This window comes from Myotis brandtii, unplaced genomic scaffold (assembly GCF_000412655.1).
Source record: "Myotis brandtii unplaced genomic scaffold, ASM41265v1 scaffold359, whole genome shotgun sequence".
NCBI classification, from domain to species: Eukaryota; Metazoa; Chordata; class Mammalia; order Chiroptera; family Vespertilionidae; genus Myotis; species Myotis brandtii.
In genome coordinates this window covers 1507322-1529214 of record NW_005363802.1, presented here as the reverse complement: position 1 = coordinate 1529214, position 21893 = coordinate 1507322, and the positions used below count along the sequence as shown (strand labels likewise).

Here is a 21893-nt window from a genome sequence, read left to right as displayed (position 1 = left end):
TTTTGTTGGTTTCGCTGACCGGGTGCGCGTGTGGGGTGCAGTATCTTGTTGGTTTTTGTGAAAGCGCCGACCAGGTGCGCACTTGAGGGGACGCGAAGCTGCTTGTTTGTTTTCGTTAAAGCGCCAACCGGGTGCGCGTGAGGGGACGAAGCTTCGTGTTTGTTTCGTTCAGGCGCCAACCGGGTGCGCGTGAGAGGACAAGGCTTCGTGTTTGTTTCATTCAAGTGCCAACCGGGTGCGCATGTGGGGGGACGAGGCTTTGTGTTCGTTTGGTTAAAGCGTTAAAGCGCCAACGCGGTGCGCACGTGAGGGGACACGGGTTTGTGTTCGTTTGGTTAAAGCGCCAACGCGGTGCGCACGTGAGGGGACACGGCTTTGTGTTCGTTTGGTTAAAGGGCCAACGCGGTCCGCACTTGAGGGGACGAGGCTTTGTGTTCGTTTGGTTAAAGCGCCAACGCGGTCCGCACGTGAGGGGACGAGGCTTTGTGTTCGTTTGGTTAAAGCGCCAACGCGGTCCGCACGTGAGGGGACGAGGCTTCCTGTTTCGTTAACGCGCCAATCGGGTGCGCACTTGAAGGGACGAAGCTTTTTAATGTTTTTGTTAAAGCGCCGACCGGGTGCGGGTGGGCGTGAGGTGACGAAGCTTCGTGTTTGTTTTCCTTCAAGCGCTAACCGACTGCGCACGTGAGGGGACGAGGCTTCGTGTTCGTTCCGTTAAAGCGCCAACCGGGTGCGCGTGAGGAGAGGGAGCTTCCTGTTTGTTTTCGTTCAAGTGCCAATCGGGTGCGCGCTTGAAGGGACGAAGCTTCGTGTTTCGTTTCGTTAAAGCGCAGACCGGGTTCGCGTGAGGGGACGAAGCTTCGTGTTTGTTTCCCTTCAAGTGCCAATCGTGAGGGGACGAAGCTTCATGTTTATTGTCGTTCAAGCGCCAACCAGGTTCGCACTTGAGGGGACGAAGCTTTTTTTAAATTTCTTCATTGATTAAGTTATTACATATGTGTCCTTAACCGTTACCCCCCATCCCCCCACTCATGCCCTTGCCCCCCTGTTGTCTGTGTCCATTGGTTAGGCCTATATGCTTGCATACAAGCCCTTTGGTGGTTTCGTGAAAGCGCCAACCGGGTGCCCACTTGAAGGGACGAAGGGTCTTAATGTTTCCGTTAAAGGGGCGACACGAAGCTTCGTGTTTCTTTTCGTACAGCGCCGACCGGGTGCGGGTGAGGGGACGAAGCTTCGTGTTTGTTTCCCTTCAAGTGCCAATCGTGAGGGGACGAGGCTTCATGTTTGTTGTTCAAGCGCCAACCGGGTGCGCACTTGAGGGGACGAACCTTCTTTTTTTAAATTTCTTTATTGATTAACTTATTACATATGTGTCCTTACCCCCACGTTACCCCCATCCCCCACCCCTCTGTCTGTGTCCATTGGTTAGGCCTATATGCTTGCATACAAGTCCTTTGGTTGTTTCGTGAAAGCGCCAACCGGGTACGCACTTGAAGGGAAGAAGCTTCTTTATGTTTCCGTTAAAGCGCCGACACGAAGCTTTGTGTTTGTTTTCGTTCAAGCGCCCGAGGGGACGAAGCTTCGTGTTTGTTTTCCTTAAGTGCCAACCGGGTGCGCACGTGAGGGGACGAGGCTTTGTGTTCATTAGTGAAAGCGCCAACCGGGTGCGCGTGAGGAGAGGGAGCTTCCTGTTCGTTTTCCATTCCAGTGCCAACCAGGTGCGCACGTGGGGGGACGAAGCTTCATGTTTCTTTCGTTAAAGTGCCAATCGGGTGCGCACTTGAAGGGAGGAAGCTTCTTAATGTTTTCGTTAAAGCGCCCACATGAAGCTTCTTGTTTGTTTTGGCCGACCGGGTGCGCGCGAGGGGACGAAGCTTCGTGTTTGTTTTTGTTCAAGTGCCAACCAGGTGCGCACGTGGGGGGACGAAGCTTCTTGCTTGTCGTGAAAGCGCCGTCCCCGCGGGGCTTTCCCGCTTTCCCGAAGGTCAGCCACTGTTCCGTCCTCAGAAATGCCCGTGCCCTCTGCCTGCCCAGTAACCGTCGGCATCTTCTCTTCCAGCTCACCATGCCCTTTAATGAGGACGTGTTGACTCAAGACGAACTACGTAGAAAGCTGTACCAGACCTTCAAGGACCGAGGTATCCTGGACTCCCTCAAGGTATCGGCTTTAGGCATATCTGTTCTGTAACATTTACAAGTGGAAGCGGTAATAGGGAGTCGGTAATAGGGAGTCCGCATTTAAACCCACGGGGTCTTGGTTTTACAAATAATACGATATGCAGATGGTATTGGGGAGGGACGTTTTTATGTTTTGTATAACTCTTTATCCTGGAAAGCATTCTCAAACAGTTTAGAGTTTGCCCGGTCTTCATATTCAAATAGATTTATTGACTGACATTCAGATAGGAGCGAGTAGCTTGATAAAATGAACACATTTTAGTAAGGTTAGGCTTGTTTTATGAAGCTGGTTTGTAGGTTCCTGAGTTAATACGTGGTTTTGTAATAGTCATGTTGGAATGAACGACATTGACACCATATAGAAAACGTTACGTGTGCTGCTTACCGTAGAATAGTTTGGAGAATGAGAACTTTAAAAAAATACATGGAAAGGTCTGAATATTTAATTTGGGCAGCAAATACTTATTAGTATGAATTAACAGCAAGAAATAGGATTACTAGCAATGGATAGGATTACCTCGAACATGTTTTCATTACTATATACATTTCTGAAGTATATTTTACACTGAAAATGTGATGTTTAGGAAATGAGTTTGTTTTTACTTCTCCCTACCCCATTGTTTTTGTAACTAAAAAAACTTCACTTCAGATTCACCTGAAAAATACAGAAAACAAAGGAGGAAAGTCATCTGATTCAACCACCTGGTATAACGGTGTGTTATTCTTAGTTCACTATTATATGGTGAGCGTTTTCCTGTGTTCATAAACGTTCCTTGAAATCCTAATTTTAGTGGCCCTAGGCTCATTTTTGGATGTATGTGTAATTTAAGTAGCAGTTCCCTGGTGAATATTTTGCTTGGGTAGCAAATATTTATTATACTTTATATATGTTAACAGCAACGAGTAGGATTACCTCAAACATGTTTTCATTGCTATATACATTTCAGAAGTATATTTTACCCTTAAAATGGGAAATTACAGAAAAGTGAGTGTGGGTTTTTTTTTCTTCTCCCTCCCCCATTGTTTTTGTAACTTTAAAAAACACACAGCATCACTTCAGATTCACCTGAAAAATACAGAAAAACATCAAGGAGGAAAGTCATCTCTGATTCAGCAACTTACTGGCATAATGGTGTGTGTGTATGTGTGTATTCTTCTTAGTTCAATATTATATGATAAGCATTTTCCTGTGTCCTTAAACGTTCATTGAAATCCTCATTTTCAGTGGTACCAGGCCCATGTTTGGATGTATGTATAATCTGTGTAGCAGTCCCCTGATTAATATTTAGCTTGGGCAGCAAATATTTATTAATACACTTTATATATAAATTAACAGCAAGGAGTAGGAGTAGTTCAAATGTGTTTTCATTACTATATATATTTATTTCAGAAGTATATTTTACACATAAAATGTTGAATAGGTTATACCTAGGTCTATACATCCTGCAATTGCATTTCTCATTTTTGCCTAATTAAGTGGCTTTAATAATGTTCTTGTGTGACTCTTTATCCTGGAAAATCAAAGGGCATAAGCATTTTTTTAAAGGCTCTTGGCTTCTTTTTCTAGAAAGATTTTAATAGTGTACATGACACCAGCAGTTTGAGAATGCTCGTCTCACTCCAGTATTATTATCACGACATTTAAAAAACCAATCTAAGATTGAAAAGCAGCCTTCATTTTAGTATTTATTTCTTTGATTGTTAATGATGTTGCACATAGTTCCTGGCCATTTGTCTGTTTTCCATGGATTGGCAGTTTGTCTCTTGCTCATTTTTTTAGGTTGTTAGTGTTTTCTTATCGTGTAAGAATTCTTTTAATAGAAACAATCTTTTTTTGTCATTTTTGTGGTAATACTTTTATTTTGGTGTTCAATTCTAATTTGGCTCTAAAATATTGATGTTATATTTTTATATGGTCAAATCCATTGATTTTTTTGCTGATTATTCTCAGTCAATTTTTCTCCACTAATAGCATGAATATTCACTTTTTAAATTTTCTTAAAAGGCTTCAGTTTTTATAGTTAACACTTTAACCCACCTGGAGTTAATTGTAGTGTGTAATGCATTACTAGACCTAATGTGGGATGGTTATTGTATTCCTGAATATGGAATTTTTTTTCTTTTTCTGTGTTTCTGGATTAGATTTGGTACTGTTTGGCTTCCTATCTGTAGTTACAATTGACTAATCCTTTCTTGGCTATCTTTGTTCGGCTTTGATATCGGGATTATGCTCTAACCTTGTTCACTCTATAGCTGCAGTATATTCTTGGGAGAAATGTTTCCTGTTTGCAGCTGGCTGTTTCTGGAATTACAGCTTGGTCAATGGCAGGGCAGAGTTTTACTCTCTCAGTCTGAGCTAATTTTTATTTTCTCAGTTTAAGGACTGTGGTTGGGTGAGTTTGCTTATTGAATTTTTTAGTGGCCTAACTCATATTCTATTTGGATGTTTGAAAAGAATTTGTATTTATGATTAAGTACGAAGTCACAGATAACTATTAAAGTTTATCAAGGCCTTTTCATATTTTGAGTCTACTCAGTCTGTGAATTTCTTGAAAGATGTCTCAGAAGGATTCCCAAGTCTCTTCTCTCCCACTTACCCTCCCCCCCACAGTAATTGTATTTATTTTTACCTTAGGGACATTTCAAGGTTTAATTATGAATGGGTATTTCTCTCTGCATTGGCTGCTGGAAAGCCCCCAGCCAGTCTTTTCATTTCTTCTAGCAAGTGCTAGATGGCATGCCTTTTGTATTTGTCAGTATGGGAATTCATCTATGATGTCATTTAATTTTATTCTTTTATTTTCCTTTTAACCTGCTTATGTCACTCATTTAAATTTTATCCTATTTCAGTACTTGTTTGCAGGACACCCTGGATCACTTTTGTCAATTAAGCTGGATCTAAATATACTACTTCTTCAGCATATTACATATCTCATTAAATCACCTCTAAATTTTACTGGTGGAGAATGCTGTAGTTTCACTTTCCTTGTTTTATTATTTCTGTTACTGAATGACATTAGATGAGGCAGAACATGCATATTCTGCTCAATATAAATGTCTTTTGTACTATAGGATTTTTGATGTATGAATCTTGTTCTGTGCTGGTAGTTATATACTTCTCTCTAGCTGAAGGATAGAAGATAGAAGTATAGCAATTCCTTTTGTTTCTTGCTTGTATTCTATTAATATGAACACATTAGATACTACTTAGTGTTGAACCCCATGGATATAGGCAGCATACTCTTAAGCTCAGCCCAATTATGTTTCCAGCTTATATGCACAATAGATGAGAACAAATATCCAGTAATTCAGTTAATTTAGAGATTTTCTTAAAACCCAAAGGAATAATAACACTAGTTACAACCTTGAAAAAATTATCCACCTTGAACCTAAATTCCCTTATTTATAAAATGTCTTGAGATGTAAATACTATATATGAAAGTGCATGTTAATAAGCCTTCTTTAGGTTTACTGATTTCTCTCTTGCATATGTTATTTCCTTTTGGGCAATTTTATTTTTATCAATGTGCTCAATAAACTGGTTTCACCCAATATTGTTTTCATATCCTCCAACAATCCACAGAATTCTGTTGAGGAAGCAGCAGAATTTTCTCTTATGATTGGTGTCTTGACCAAAGGCTGCTGAAATGGGCTCCTAGGGAAGACAAGTAAGAGTTGACATGTGTTCTGACTAACCACCAGTTCACTTGGGAAGCTTTCACTGGTGAAAGCAGACTTCTTTGGGCAGAACCCATGGGCTGCTTGTCTCACAGGGTAAGACAAAGTATGCAACAAATAAGTTCTAACTTCTGTCCATGGGTTTAGAACCACTGTGGAAATAAAAGGTTTCTAATTCGTGTGGCAAATGTTTATCTCCAGTGCAAAAATCCTGCTAAAAGTATTTTCCCTCTTGTCTCTTTTCTCTTTTTTGTCGTTGAACTAGACACAACTGAGAAAGCAACTCATTCAAGAATTGATGCACCCTGTATTGAGCGGAGAAATGCGTCCCTCGTCCATTTCAGTGGAAGGGAGCGCCCTTTTAATAGGCGCTTCTAATTCCCTAGTGGCAGATCATTTACAAAGATGTGGCTATGAGTATTCACTTTCGGTTTTCTTCCCAGAAAGTGGCTTGGCAGAAGAAAAGGTAAAGTTTTTCCTTACTGTTTCCGAATTTTCTATTAACAGCCTCCCTCTCCCCCCCACCAAGATGATAATAAAGTGCTGCACAGTAGCTGAGTGCTCCTTGGCTGTCTTGGTCCATTTCTCAGTTATTTTTTAGATAATGCACCAAAGGAGTACTCAATTTGATATATCAGTTCCTTGGAATCTTCATTAGTCTTTTGTTAAATTGTGATGTGTAGAATCACGAAATGTTTCAGAGCTAGAATTGATCTTATGTGCCACGTAGTTGACTCAGACTCATAACTGCCATTTATGTTGACTGTTGTGAGCTTGGCACTGGGCTAGTCACACTGCAGGTGTACCTGTGTCCCAGATGAGGAACTAGAGTCTGGAGAGGTGAGTGATTTGCTCAAGGTCACAGGATTTTGAGGTGGCAACGTAGGGCAGTAAATCTAGATCTCTAAAATCTAAACTGATGCCACAGTCTCTGTTTCTAGATATGTCTCTTCTTTGTGATTATATAACAGAAGGAATAGATTAATTTTTAAAAAATCCGTGGTGTTCTCAAATATTAAAACACATGTTTATCACTTTTCTAATTATTTTAACTATTCCTCTACCATTACCATTGAACATATATTTGTCATACTTTATTAGTATTTTCAAGGCAGGTATAGCAAACTTTCCATATATTTTTTTTAAGTAGACTTAACTTTTTAGAGCAGTTTAGGTTCACAGCAAAATTGAGCAGAAAGGGAGAGTTCCCGTATGCCCTCTACCCTCATACATGCACAGCCTCCCCCGTTATCAACATTTTTACAGTTAATGAGCCTACGTTGTGGCATCATTATCACCTGAAATCCATAGTTGACATTAGGGTGCACTTTGTGTTACCCCTGTTTTGGCTCTCTCTATCCTATCTGTAATTGACCAAAAGTTTTATATTCAGAAGTTTTAAGAAATCATGAACAGTTCTAATATTTGAAAAACTTATTTACACAAGCTATATTTATTCATTAACAACCAAATTTTACTTAACATTAGGAATTCTTTTTTGGTCCATCAGTCTCTAAGTTTGTCATTACATTTCACAGTTTTATTTATTGAATGAGCAATAGCAAATTATATAGTGATTAGAGCAGTAATTAATCTACCTCACATGATTGCAGGTTTTTACTGTTATAAAATGCCATGCAGAATATTTTCTTTAAAGGAAAACGAATAGAAAATCATGTTAGTGTTCTCAGCGTAGATGTAGTAAGTGATACGTGCCGTACTAGGAAAATATATTAAGAATAGCTACCCAAAATGTTTGTTTAAAACTATTTTCAGTATACTTTAGTCATTCATAGTTGTAAAGACAGTAAAAATTTAGTTTATTTACATTTTGAAGCAATAATATTTAAAAAAATGATTGCAATTGAAAGGCCCTGGAATTCACTCATGAATTCATTGGTTCATCAGATGTTTGAGTGTTTATCATCTGTAAGGCACTAACCATTTCTGTCATTTCTGTTAGCCATATCATCTTCATTGTGAAATATTTGGAGATTAATTACATGATCAAGAAAAAATATTTTATCCATATAATCTCAATATGTTTATTGTAATTTATTTAGTAGTATAAGAAACAGCTTCAATTTTATATGAGCAGTTATAATCTTATTTTTTATTTAATCTGAAAATGATTACTAGTCATATTTAGAAACATCTTAATTCATCATTTAAACATTAATGTAAAAATGTCTACTTAATTAATATTTTTTTTCCTTAAGGTATTTACTATGCAGGATCTATTACAACTCATTAAAATCAAGCCTGAATCCAGTCTCTACAAATCCCTGGTAGGATTATTTAGTTTTTATAACCTGCTTTGGTTTGTTAATTATACCTCAATAGTTTAATAAAAGTGAAATGTTTTATTTTAATAGGTCTCAGGATTTGATAAAGAAAACAAAAAAGGTAGGAGCTTTCATCTTTATAGAGATATAGTACCATCTTTGTCATGTATTTTTCCAATAAAAGTATATGAAACTAAAATTTTTTAGAGGGAAGAATAGGGAATCTAATTTGAATTAAATAATGGTGTGTGTTTTGTTTTGTTTTTTGCTGACAATACCTGACTTTTTGAATAAGCAGAAGAATCCATCTATTATTTTGACAAATGGAGATCATTTTCTCTAAACTTCAATTTTTTAATAGCTCTTAGATACTCAAATAAGATACACTTTGAATAATTATAGAGGTAGTGTTTGTACTTCAGCTGTGTTTTCAAACTTCCAGTAGCATTTTAGGATGAATTTCCTTTGTTCAAAGCTTAATATGGCTGAAAAGAAAGAAACATCAATTGAACTTCAGCTTCATCTAGCATCCTAGTAAAATTTCTAAAACTCAAAAACTGAATAGCAGACATGTCAGGAGTCCTAGTGGCAAAGTTTGTATAGAACTCTGGACTAACTGTAAAATAGCTACTGTTAAAATGAAGTGATTTTAAAACTTGGTGACTTCCAATTAAGAGGTTAAGGCCGCGCCCTAACTGGTTTGGCTCAGTGGATAGAGCGTCAGCCTGCAAACTCAAAGGTCCCGAGTTCGATTCCGGTCAAGGGCATGTACCTTGGTTGTGAGCACATCCCCGGTAGGGAGTGTGCAGGAGGCAGCTGATCGATGTTTCTCTCTCATCGATGTTTCTAACTCTCTATCCCTCTCCCTTCCTCTCTGTAAGAAATGAATAAAAATATATTTAAAAAAATTAAAAAAAGAGGTTAAGGCCATCAGAAAATATGTAGGAAGATATTTTGCACCTAACTGTTGTCTATTCCCTGACAGGGACCTATGTCTCTGTTATGAAAACTCACATTCACAAATGAGGTCATACTATAGATAACTGTTTTCTGATTTGCTTTCTTTAGCCACCAATATATTTTTCTATAGCCATATTTAGACTATTTTTTAAAAGAATGTAGTTAATTAACCACTTGTTGATGGAGGTTTTGTTGTCTTTTTTGGGTTTTTCCATTAGAAGCAGTGTGCAGTGTGTACACCCTTTGTGTCCTTGTGGAAGTGTAGCCGTGTGAATTCCTAGAGGTGGAAAGACTAGGTTAAAGGTCATGTTCATTTTGAATACACAGATATTGACAAATTTGCCTCCCGAGTGATTGAGCCTGCCAGTTTCCCCACTCCCTTGTCAGCACTTCAAGTATGATCAGAGTTTTAATCTTAGCAGTCTTATTGGGAAAATAGGATCTCTCTGTTGTATTAATTTGCATTTGTTTATGATTTTGTTTATTTGACATTAAAATTTTTATCTCTAAGCTCTTTGTCCATGCCCTTTTAAGAATTTTCTTACTGATTTGTAAGAGCTCTTTGATATGAAAATTAGTGCTGTCTCCAAAATATAGTAACTATTTTTTCCAGCTATCATTTTTCTTTTGACTTTATTTCATGCCACATATAAGTTCTTAATTTTTATGTTAAATGTTTCTCTTTATCACTTCTAGATTTTTGTGTTGTGCTTGGGAAGGACTTCCCTCAGAAACTATTCTTTAAAAATACATAATGTAAAACAGGATAATGTTATAAACCCAAAATTTATAAACAGTGACTGAGCAATGGTTGAATGAAAGTTGTGAGACCAAATTTATGTACATTGTGTTTTTTAGGTTTTCTCGTGGAGTTTCTAAAAGAAATGGCAGAATATCATCAGGCTAAAGAGACCTGTGACATAGATACTCAGACAAGTCCGATGTTGCCTAGCAAAGACTCCCTTGGTAATTGCAGGCTTGTTTCATAATTTTAGGTTTTCTGTTTTCTTTTTGAATGAAGGAAATGACATCCTTTCCCATGTTATCTGTGTTCCTAGACTGGGAGGGATGTAAGCTGCAGGTGAGGTGCTCATTTCCTCTTGTGTCATTGCTGGAAGGGACCAGTCCTATCTTCAGTGCTGCTCCTCCCTCCATGATCACCAGGGTGATGCAGAGGCCCATGTTTTTGTTTGTTGGTTTGAACCTCAACTGGGAGGCTCTTCCCTGCGTCTCATCTAACTTTATCTTATAGCCACTAATGTGAGAAGATCTAGACTATTTACATTGTGAAGAACTAAAGTCAGCGGCCCATCACTTCATTTTATAGTTGAGGAAAATGAGGTCGCCAGATGAAGGAAAAGCAACTTGGAAACACCCAGTGTGGGTCAGAAACTAGAGTCCAACTTTTCTGGTCCATGATCCAGATCCTTTTCCATGGTACAGCCTTTCTACATACAGTACCATCCTGCCTTTAGGCGTATGCTCAGAAGGGAAACAGCTGGCTAAAATGCTGTGATTAATCCTGGCTCCTCCTTACTCATAAGGAGCAATAACTTGTTAGACGATTAGTTCAAAGATCTTAATCTACGTCTGCCAGCCTTTTTTTTTCCTGTGCATACTTTTTGGTGGGCACTGGTGTTCACATGGTTGGGATTGCACTCTTGGTGTGGGTTTGCACTCTGTTAACGTTTGATTCCAATGCACATTTGGTTTGAGGGTTGTGGGTCTGCTGGAGAGAGCACTGGAATGAGAGAATCAGTAGACCTGGCTTTCGTCCCAGTAACGCTATTGTATAGTTGCTTAGCCTCTGGGAGTCACCTATACTCTAAGGACACCTGTGTCCTCTGTAAAATGGAAAACTTGAAATTCATGATCTTTGATTCATTTTAAGGTCAGTGTTTTGAACATATGACTAAATTTTCACCAAAGACCAATAAAAGAACTCTCTGCTTTGGCACTTAGAGACTGGAAAGAGATGCCAGTGTTTTCTGACTTAAACTTTGCTTTCTTTTTTGCTGACTTTTTTTAATCTTTTTTTTATTGTCTATAAAGTTTTCGCTGACATTTTATGATGAAAATTTTCAAACATTCAAAAAGTTGAAAGTTTTACAGTTCACCATTAATTTTGTGTTACACTTGCTTGATCACTTTCTGTCCATCCAGTAATCTATCTTAATTTTTTGAATTATTTCAAAGTAAACCGCAGATCTCCCTGCTCACATCCCTGTACTCTTTGCTTTTGAACAGACCTCTTGCTCACCTGACTTCGTTCCTCTACCCTAACTGCCTGTGTTTTTTTAATAGCTGAGAAGCTTCAGCATATTGACGATGAGTTTGCAGGTGCTTGCCCTCAGCATCCAAAGTTAGACTCTTTAGAAAAGAAGTTAAGTGAATATAAGAGAGAAATAGAACAACAGCTTCAGGCAGAAATGCGTGAAAAGGTAAATTTACCTTGTCGCTATTAACAAAAGTGATATTTTTGCTTGTCTTTTCATTCTTAATCTTAGGTATGTAGGAAAATATCTAGAATCTTCATTAATGAATGTGATACTAGACTGTTGCGCATGGTATTTTTCTTTCCTTTTGATGTCATTTCTTTTTGCCTTTTGAATGAATCCTGATAGGTACAGTGAATGAGATGAAAGTAAAGGTGAATTAAACTAAATATAGAGTGGGAATGTTAAACCTAACCATGGAAAATCTGTTGTTATTTTTTTAGTATTTTTATTGGTACTTAAAATTTTTTTTGATCAATTGGCAGTTGAAGCATTTCAAAAATGCTGAAATAATAAAAATTAAAATGGAAGAGAAAAGAAAGTCTGAAAAGGAAATAGCAAAGTTCTGGAGTGATGTTGAGAAAACTTGTCAAGCAAAATCCGAAGCCCTCCTTAATCGGGAAAAGTTGTCCCTTGAGAGAATTCAGAAACACCAGGAGGTAATATTTTAAAATTGTTTAATGGGTGGCTCTTTCCACAGCTGTTAGTAGATTGGCTCAAAGTCCAGGAGTGAGATGCGACATTTGATGGAACAATTGATGGCTCAGGCCCTAGAGGACCAGTAAGGACTGTGATCAAGAATGCACATGGGAGAATCAGCCTTGAAAAGATGTTGTAGACTTCTTTTTCTGAGACTGCTGGAAGGAAAAGTGGAAGTGAATGTCCATGTCAGAAGTGTGAGACACTCGCAGTATAGTGGCAGAAGGGGGGGGGGGGGGTGGAGCAGAGCAGCTCTCTGAAGCAGACAGGACTGCTAGAGCTGTTTTGGGGTCCCTGCTGGGGTGGGCAACCTAGAATTGAAGTAGAACTAGTCAGGTACTTGTAGGTGATTGTTCTGTTACAGCTCTTGGGAGGATTTGGAAGCTCAGTAAGAGCAGAAAGATGGTGGTGGTTGGGGAGTGGAGCTTTATAGAGCTGAATTTATTTGATTTGAGAAAGACAGCCTGTTTAGTTGAAGACATTGGGGTTCAGCATGATGGCGAACGGAACCAGAACAGAGGGTGGATGGCTACTAACCCAGGGAGGAGAGAAGGGACAGCTACATGGCAGTCTCAGACATCAAGGAGTAGGTCTGGGGATATTGACAGATGGAAGAATAAGGGTGGACCAAGAGGACAGAGTTGCAATTGAACTTCTAGGTGAAGTTGGAAACCAAATGCAGTGTGTTTCTATCTGAGCAAAGGCGAAGATTCCAGGAGTAGAGGGATCCAGGGCTGTAAGTGTCATCCATTTGATCTTGGCACCCAGGAAAGTGACTGGACAGGACGTGGAGAGGTTGAGGAGTGGCGGGAAGTGCGTGTCAGCAGGAGGGATTGGATCCACCCCTTTAGGAAAAACAATTCCTTTCCCAAGGGGGAGTCGGACCTGATTGGATTGGGTGCATGGTTTCCTATGTACAACCAGAACTACTAATGCCAGGAGATGGTCAAGTAAAAAGCTTCCTCCTGGCATCAATCCTTACTTGAAGCCTCTCAGTAAGACACAGTTATTAATGGTGATTGAACTCCATCTATGATTTTGTGTAGCAGTTCTGGGAATTGCACTCATTTTAGCTATAAAAATAAATGGAAGCACTGGTCTTCAAGATGATGGATTGTTTTCACACTAACACTTTCATCTTCAAGGTAGATGACTGACTAGATCAGATCAACCAGTTAACAGCCCCAGTCTCCATTTAGTCATGGATTCCCTGAAGTCTCTGGAAATGGTTACCATTCTCAAAAAGGCACCATGTCTTTACTCTGCCACCCGAATGTCTGTCCCCTTCTCTCCCTGTTAAAACTGTCCTGTCCTTCAAACTCCAGCTTAAATGTCACCTCCTGGTACACCTTCTGTGACTCCCATTGATGTACTCATTTAGGCGTCATCCTGCCATGGAGACTGGACCCTGGTTGTGAAATCATCACATTGTAGTATGATTGTTTTTCTCTCCCTTAGTAAATTGTGAATTTTTTAAAAGATGGGGACTATAACTATTCATCTTTTCATATCCAGCTCCCAGTGTGCTTTCTGACATGATATTCAGTAAATCCTTGCTCAGTAAACACACAAATAAAAGTGTGGCCTGTGTTTTGGGGCTCCATACTAGCTTGCTTATGCTGAGTCAGAACCCCCTATGAATTGAAACTTTCAGGCAACAACTGCTGAACCATGTGGATTCCGTTTTGTTAAGTTTTATTGTTGAATGTATATTTCGTTTCTTTTTTTAATTGAAGAATTTATCAAAGTTTTAAGTAACAGATGTTAATTAAGTAGAATAATTACACAAGGGATGTTAGGAATATAGGGTAATGTAGCTTAACAGTCATTAGGCTAGGGAGTAAATTCTTGTGTAAGTAGAACAGGCAAAATGCATACCTTGAGGTGGAACCTCTTGAAAGTGAAATTGTTCCTCTCAATGTCTGTACTTTGTCCTCTGGAATGTAAGAAGCAGTTCATTAGTTCAAATCTGTTTTATTTTCTTTAGCTTGTTTGCTAAAAATTAATGCTTTCCTGTACAGATGGAGACAAAAGAAATTTATGCTCAAAGGCAGCTTCTACTAAAAGATATTGATTTGCTAAGAGGCAGAGAAGCAGAGCTGAAGCAAAGAATTGAAGCTTTTGATGTGTAAGTAATGTTTTCATGTTTAATATTCAGAGTCTGTGAGTTTAAAAAGAACTAAATACATCTAATTATTCTAATGCTAATTGCCAATTAGAGTTCTTGGTTGTAAAGGTGCCATCACCTGGTTTTAAAAGGCACAAGTTGAGAGAAACAAAGACTAGGATTTTGCTTTTGAAATATTACACATTGGGATGAATAGCAGAGTGAGACACCATCATCAGGCTACAGTAAAACCAGACCAGTGCTTTGAAGAAGCTAACAACACTTTAAGAAATCATGTTGCACACTTACATTCAGATCTAACGGTTACATATGCATAAAGTAACTGAATTGCAGACATATTTAACTGCTTTGCTGTCAGAGGAAATGGGGTGCCTCTGACTTGACTTGTACTGGGTGAAACTGATGTGTGTGTACTTTTTTAAAGCACTCACCAATATTTAATTCTTCACATCTTACCTGCCATTAATAGCAAGCTCACCAGTCTCACTTATGCAATAAGCTTTCTTTCCCATTAGGTTCTGCTATTGACACTCATAGATACTCTTATTTCATTAAAGGATTTGTGCCTAATCTTCATTAATGTTATTCTCTCATTGTTTTTAGATTTCAGAGAGGAAGAGAGAGAGAAAAACATCAATGGGGAGAGAGGTAGAAACATCAATAATGAGAGAGAATCATTGATTGGCTGCCTTCTGCATGCCCCACAATGGGGATCGAGCCTGCAACCCGGGCCTGTGCCCCTGACCGGAATCGAACCCGGGACCCTTCAGTCCGCAGGCCGACGCTCTATCCAGTGAGCCAAACCAGCTAGGGCATGTTCTCTCATTTATATAGGCTCAATTCATTTGATTTCTCCTTTCTGCCTAACTTATTTCTCTGTTTTTGGCAGTAGTGAAGTGGTAAATTGATCATGAGAGCAAAGAAAAGTGACAAAATTTGGGTGGAGATAGCTCATGATTATATCATCACTTTTATCTCCACTTCCCCTAACTCTTCCTTCTAAGCATGTACAGATTAGCCAGCAGAGGGAGCTAATGCATAGCGCTTTTATTTCTTAGAATGATCAGCTTTCCCTAGCACAGTGGTTCTCAACCTTCCTAATGCCGCGACCCTTTAATACAGTTCCTCACGTTGTGGTGATCCCCAATTTCATTGTTACAAATTGAACATAATTAAAGCATAGTGATTACTCACAAAAACAATATGTAATTATATATGTGTTTTCCGATGGTCTTAGGCGACCCCTGTGAAAGGGGTCGAGGCCCACAGGTTGAGAACCGCTGCCCTAGCATTTCCCATGGCTTGATCTAAGTACCTATGAACCTGATTCCCTGGATCTGGAATTGGTTTGTGGTTGATTTAAGGTCTCACTTGAAGACCATTCCATTCTTCAGTATTTGGAAGTTCTCATTGATTCATCTACCTTTTCTTGTTTGGCACTCTTCAATATTCAATCACTAGATTATTAAATTCCAAAAACAAATCTGTCTTTAATACCCATGGGCTAATCAGTTAAATCTCACAGAAACAATCTTACAGAAGAATAAGTATTAAAGTACACTAAAGTTAGGTATGTAGCTTTATTGTAATAACATTATTCTTTCACCTTTGAGTTGATTATGGCCATTTATCATCTCTAACTGTTTAAGTGTGGGTTATCTTCTGTGAAAAAGCACTTTGGTCTGGACACTTTCCCACTCCCTGCAGCCTGGTGCCACCATGCTGCTCCATCTGCTATTTCAGATCCGGCATAACTCGGTCAAGGTCAGTTCATAAAATAGATGATGGAGGACTCTGGCTCTTTCCATTTATTTCCCAGAGGTGACAGTGTTACAGAAAAACCGGAGAAGAACCAAGCAACGCTTAGAGAGATGGAGTTACATTTATTACGCACGGGCCCAGAGGAAAATGTATCTCAAATTCTGGGTGAAATCACACACGAAGTTTCCCATATTTATACTATTTTACCTTCTTTGTCTCCCAAATATGGGGTTTTTCCGGTTCCCTTTGCAAGTTCTTAAAGGGCCCTATGTGCTGGGGCTTTGAGACCTTGACCAAAGGCTTGGCCTGATTCCAGCACTGATAACTTCGTCTGGGGAAGGTTTAATGGCCTCTCTGCAATGGGAGTCGTCTTATTTTCCTTATTATTTAAACCAGCAAGCATTTACAGAAGCCAGAAATAGAGGGTTAAAATTTCAAACAACAGCTTTTATATAAGATGGATGCTTCAACAGTAACATGACAGTTTTAGTCCATGGAGCTAAAAATCACGTTATTTTTTTCTCTTAAAATCTTCATTTCAGATACTACAGTTTTTTTTAATCTGCTTTTTATGTTTTTGCTAATTTCAGGTCCCAGAAGATACAACAAGAAAAACATAAAACTGTGGCTGATGCACTTAAGAGAAGGGAGCTGAATATAAAGAGTATGGAAGAGACCTATGACCAGAAGCTCAAGAGTGAAATTCTAAAGTAATTGTTTGGCATTCTTAAATAAGTAATATGTTTGAATTAAATTGATGGCAACACTAGTGAAGTAGATAAGACTAACATTTTCTGGTGAAAGTTCATGTTTTCATTGACAGTCAAACCTTTCTCATGAGTATTTAAGATAGTTTTACAAAGTTACAGTACAGAGAATAGCATCCTCTGCTCATTCTTACTCGTAGCTTCTCTAACATGTATTGAGGCCCTTTAATTTGCTTTTATTTTTAGGGCACCTTGAGACTTTCTCAGCTCACACTGCTGATAAGCTATAAAAGTGGAATTATAATCACCTTTAGTTCTCTTTTCCTCTACCCCACTCGTACTGCCACTAAGATGGCAATATCTAATAATTTATAAATTATTCTACCTAGTGGTTATAGTGTTTGTCAGGGGACATGTGCCTTGTATTCCTTCAAGATTCTGCAGAGCCAGAATCAAAAGAAACAAACTGAAATTATATGAAGGAAAAAAAAAACAGGGAAAGGAAAATACGGATAACTGGTTACTATGGCTTTTCTATAGTCTGAGTTGTACTGTATTACAGTGACTAATATCTTAGTGCAAAGATATTAAGCCCATATGATAACTTTTCTCAGTATACCAGTGCTCAGTATAGTGTCTAGCCCAGCCGTGGGCAAACTATGGCCCGCGGGCCGGATCCGGCCCGTTTGAAATGAATAAAACTAAAAAAAAAAAAGACCGTACCCTTTTATGTAATGATGTTTACTTTGAATTTATATTAGTTCACACAAACACTCCATCCATGCTTTTGTTCCGGCCCTCTGGTCCAGTTTAAGAACCCATTGTGGCCCTCGAGTCAAAAAGTTTGCCCACCCCTGGTCTAGCTCATAATAAGTGTTCAGTTAATATTCGTTGAATAAATGAATTCTTGTTGAAGAGATGACTCAACTGAGCTGCTCTGGTATTTCTTAATCATTGGCCTCTTTTTACTGCCTTGCCTATAATTTGTCATTGATATTCCATTACATAGTACTTGCACATATTTCTTGAGCTCATTCTTTTTGTAATCTTTATTGTTGAAAGTATTATGCATGTCCCCCTTTTTTTCCTATTGATCCCTTCTAGCCCGCTCCCGCCCCTCCCCCCCAAGGCCTTCACCATCTTGAGGCTTATTTCTTAAAAGAATTCTGATAAAAATATAGTACCTTTCCATATAGTGAATTTGAAATGATGGATGTTATCGCTACATACTTTTATGTGAGCTCCTCGAGTATAGTAGCAAACACTGACATATCTGTAGTTGTTAAACTTTTAGGAATAAATGAATAAGTGTGTATATTAACTTTACACTGCCACACGTATCATGAGCCGTTTGGTATTTGTCTGCTTTGGGTATCCTCTATGACTTTACCAAGGGTTGGAGTTCACAGGATACTCAGCACAGGAGTGCTTCTCTTCCCTCCCCCCCATCTCTGAACCAAAAAGTCTGCTAGTAGCAGTTGGTGGAGATAAGTAAAACTGCTTGAAAGTGTGCCTTTAGTATTGCTAACCCAGACATGAAGGCGACCGTTGGCTCAGAACACTGTGCCCAGTTCCTGAGGCAAAAGTTCTTCTAGTGGGGGGCAGGGCAAGGCAGATGGATGGGATGTCACTGACTTCTTATCTTTTGGGATTTAGAGTCAGTTGTATCAGTGTAAATTTAACTTAATTTACTTTTTTGTGTCAGTCCAGACCACTGTGGAATAATTGTTCTCAGAACCTCAAAATAACATGAGTTTTCAGGACCCAGTTTACAGGATTGCAGCAGGCTTTTACTGGACTTTGTATATTCAGAATTTGGATCTCTGGCCTTAAGTACTGAGAGACCTTGAAGTTATGTATGGCCATGTTCATGCCCTTAAGCGCCCGGTGCCACAGAAGCTCACACATTGATAGGAATCTGTCCATGAAAGTGACAAGAAACTCATTTTAGTCATTCTGATTCTCAGGTATCAACTTGAGCTGAAGGACGACTACATTGCCAAAACTAACAAACTAGTTGAAGAAGACAGAAAGAATAAAGGTGATTCATTGTTACTACAAAATTATACATTTTTTTGCCCTTTCAATTTTACAAAATTTAAAAAATAATGATTGTCTTTCACTATGTTTTTGCAAACCTTCCTGTTTAACCTTTGGTGTATTTACAAAGGTCAGTTATTTACTGGCAGGATTTTACCCAACTTTATATGCATTTTTTAAAATATGTTTTTATTGATTTTAGAGAGAGGAAGGGAGGGAGACAGAGAGATAGAAACATTTATGAGAGAGAAACATCGATCGACTGTCAACCAACTGAGCAACACAGACCAGGGCAAAATATAAAATATATATTTTTTAAACAAGAAAAGTGGTATATTAAAAATGATGCTTAACCTGAGAGAAAGTAGGGTATTGAGGATTTTTTTTCTCCCATCTACCTCCCTCCCTTCCTCCCTCCCTTTTGGCAGTCATCAGCTTGTTAATTATATTTATGGGTCTGTTTTTGTTTTGTTTATTTTTTATTTTTTTAGATTCCACATATAAGTTAAATCATATGGTATTTGTCTTTCTCTGTGACTCACTTCACTTACCATAATACCCTCTAGGTCCATCCATGTTGTTGCAAATGGCAATATTTCATTTTTTTCTGTGGCTGAGTTTACTAGTAATGATGCAGTGAACACAGACAGGGGTGCATACATATATCTTTTCAAATTAGTGTTTTTGGGGTTTTTTTGGGTTATATGCCAAGAAGTAGAATTGCTGGATCATATGACAGCTCTATTTTTAATTTTCTGAGGACCCTCCATACTGTTTTTCATTGTGGCTGCACCAGTCTGCATCCCAACAACAGTGTATGAGGGTTTCCTTTCTCCACATCCCTGCCAGCACTTGTTGTTTGTTGATTTATTGGTGATAGCCATTCTGATAGGTTCAAAGTGATATCTCATTGTGGTTTTTACCTTGAGAGACTTCATTTTTTACTTACGGAAAATTTTATTTTAACTTCTCTGTTCCCTGTGACCCGGTTTCTTATTTCTTTAACTTCTAATATATTTTTATGCTTCATGATATTTTCACTTCTCTATAACCCCCTGAACTGTTGTAGAATTGGCCCAGGACTAGGAAAGTTGAATAATTTTTCAATCTCTAGGTATTTTACCTCTCAGTATATTTCTAGGAACTTGCCTGTGACAAGAAGTTGAACTTCAGTGGAAATTTCAAAGGACTTGGAGTAAACCAGGGCTGGGTACTTGATGGAGACCTGTAAGGACACCCAGCGTGTGGCTGCTCCTCTGTGACTACCTTGTGGAGACTAGTACTTCTTTAGGAATTAGTACCATTACGTAGTCAGCTAATTATTTTTTGATGATATATCTGCATAGTAGACTTGTATTAGATGAAGTAAAAATGACAAAATAGTGACTATAAAATCATAAGACAAATCTTTGTTTTTAAGGAAATTCAGATCTTTGGGCATGAGGGCTCTGAGCACCTGGTGTAACTCTGGTTGGTATGTGTAATAGGAGGAAGCTCACCACATATGTGACCGTTAGGACTAACTTCCATCACCTGTTGGGTAAAAGGGCTTATTTCTTACTTTCCCTACTGATTTTGGGCTCTGACACCTGCTATTTTAGATGATGAAATAATGGTCATTAGGTCTGACATTGGCCATAAATTCTTAAATGAGTTCTGTATCCACTAGAAAAACATGATATTTAATTGGTTGGCTCTCTATTTCAGAAAAAGCTATACTTTTGCAAGAGCAGCTGTTGGCTCTTAATTCAAAAAAGGAAGAACTCTATCATTGTGCAACTCGTGTGAAAGAACTTGAGGTAATTGCTAAGCCTATTTTTTGAAATAGATGTTAGGCAGTTTATGGAATTTTAGTGTCAATCATACATAACTTGTTACTGGACTAAGAAGGTGGTGGCCCAACTTAAATTTTCCTTTCAGTCTTAGTCTCCTAGGGAAGCATGGGAAGTACATCCTTTGGGGCCTGGAGTTCTGCTTGAATCCTGTGTCTCTCCCTTACTGCTTGTGTGCCTCAGACAAGTTCCTTAACATTGGGGTGCTGCCCACATTCCATGGTGGTTGAGGTTCCTTGGTGTGCTGACTTAAGTGCCTAACCCATAGCAGGTGGCCAGTGCATTTTAGTTTCTGCCTCAGCCTCCTCTTCCCTTCTTATCAGCAGAAGGTGAAAATTCCCATCATTACATTGGGACCTTACAGGTTAAAACAGAATGAAATGTGTTTTTCACATGCCACTTTACTTTCCTTCTGTTCATCACATGTGCTGTCTGAAGGACAGAGCTAGACCTTGACATACCTGAATATATCGTGCACATAAAATGTATTTTTGCAGCTGCAATGACTTATATGAGAACTTTGTAGGGGTTTGTATGCAAACATGAGATGTACAAAGAAAAGGAAAGCGCCTACAGCATGTTTGTGATAGTTCACTTTTTCATATTTGAGAACTGCTACAGTCTATGATTGCTATGGGACTTTAGTTGCATCTTGAAAACGGGTGATAAACTTAATCAGAAGCACTTGCTTTGTAGGCCAGGATTCAGCATAAGTATAAGGTTGGATGAACTTCCCCCGTGTCAGGCTCTTCTTACTGCAGAGAATAAGACTTCTGTCCAGTGACCTTAATTACATTGTGATGCCCAGCTTAAAGCAACCCTCCAGCTTTTGCGTAAGCAGTACTGCAGTCACTGTACATTGAAAAATGCAAGTTTTTTTCAATTCCAGCTTGAGCTCGAGTCTCTCAAGTCCCAGTGCTTGGCAATAACCAAGCAAAACCACCTGCTGAATGAAAAGATGAAAGAGATGAGTGACTATTCACTTGTAAAAGAAGAGAAACTAGAGCTTCAGGCTCAAAATAAATTACTTATGCAACAACTGGAAGAGAGCAGAAATGAAAACGTGCATCTCTTAAACCGTATGTCTTTTTCCTGATTTGCATGTCTTTGTAATTCGTATTAGCTTAGTATTATGAAACTGCTTGGTAATACCTGTAAAGGGAGGCTTCAATCAGAAAAATTTTATGCACTTAAGATTCTCGATTTGAAGTTACTGCCTTTTTGCTTGCTGTTATATTAGTAGTGTCACTAAGAAGAAATATTTTTAAACTGTACAAATCTGCCTCTCTGGATTGTACCAATTTCCCCTCACCCTCTGCTGTTCAGGTTTGGCCAGTGGGGTCACCCTC

At 38.7% G+C, this 21893-nt stretch overlaps 1 protein-coding gene across 3 annotated transcripts in view; it reads left to right on the top strand.

The window, feature by feature from the left end:
• OFD1 (oral-facial-digital syndrome 1) overlaps positions 1-21893 on the top strand; it is a 43994-nt gene that overhangs the window by 8054 nt on the left and 14047 nt on the right. For all 3 annotated transcript variants that reach the window (XM_014544319.1, XM_014544320.1, XM_014544321.1), the window contains exons 2-13: positions 2060-2158; positions 6122-6322; positions 8076-8144; positions 8232-8262; positions 9960-10067; positions 11406-11542; positions 11863-12036; positions 14098-14204; positions 16556-16675; positions 18640-18713; positions 20420-20511; positions 21434-21623. In XM_014544319.1, the coding sequence (XP_014399805.1) occupies positions 2060-2158; positions 6122-6322; positions 8076-8144; positions 8232-8262; positions 9960-10067; positions 11406-11542; positions 11863-12036; positions 14098-14204; positions 16556-16675; positions 18640-18713; positions 20420-20511; positions 21434-21623 (1402 nt within the window). The remainder of the gene's footprint in view (positions 1-2059; positions 2159-6121; positions 6323-8075; positions 8145-8231; positions 8263-9959; positions 10068-11405; positions 11543-11862; positions 12037-14097; positions 14205-16555; positions 16676-18639; positions 18714-20419; positions 20512-21433; positions 21624-21893) is intronic.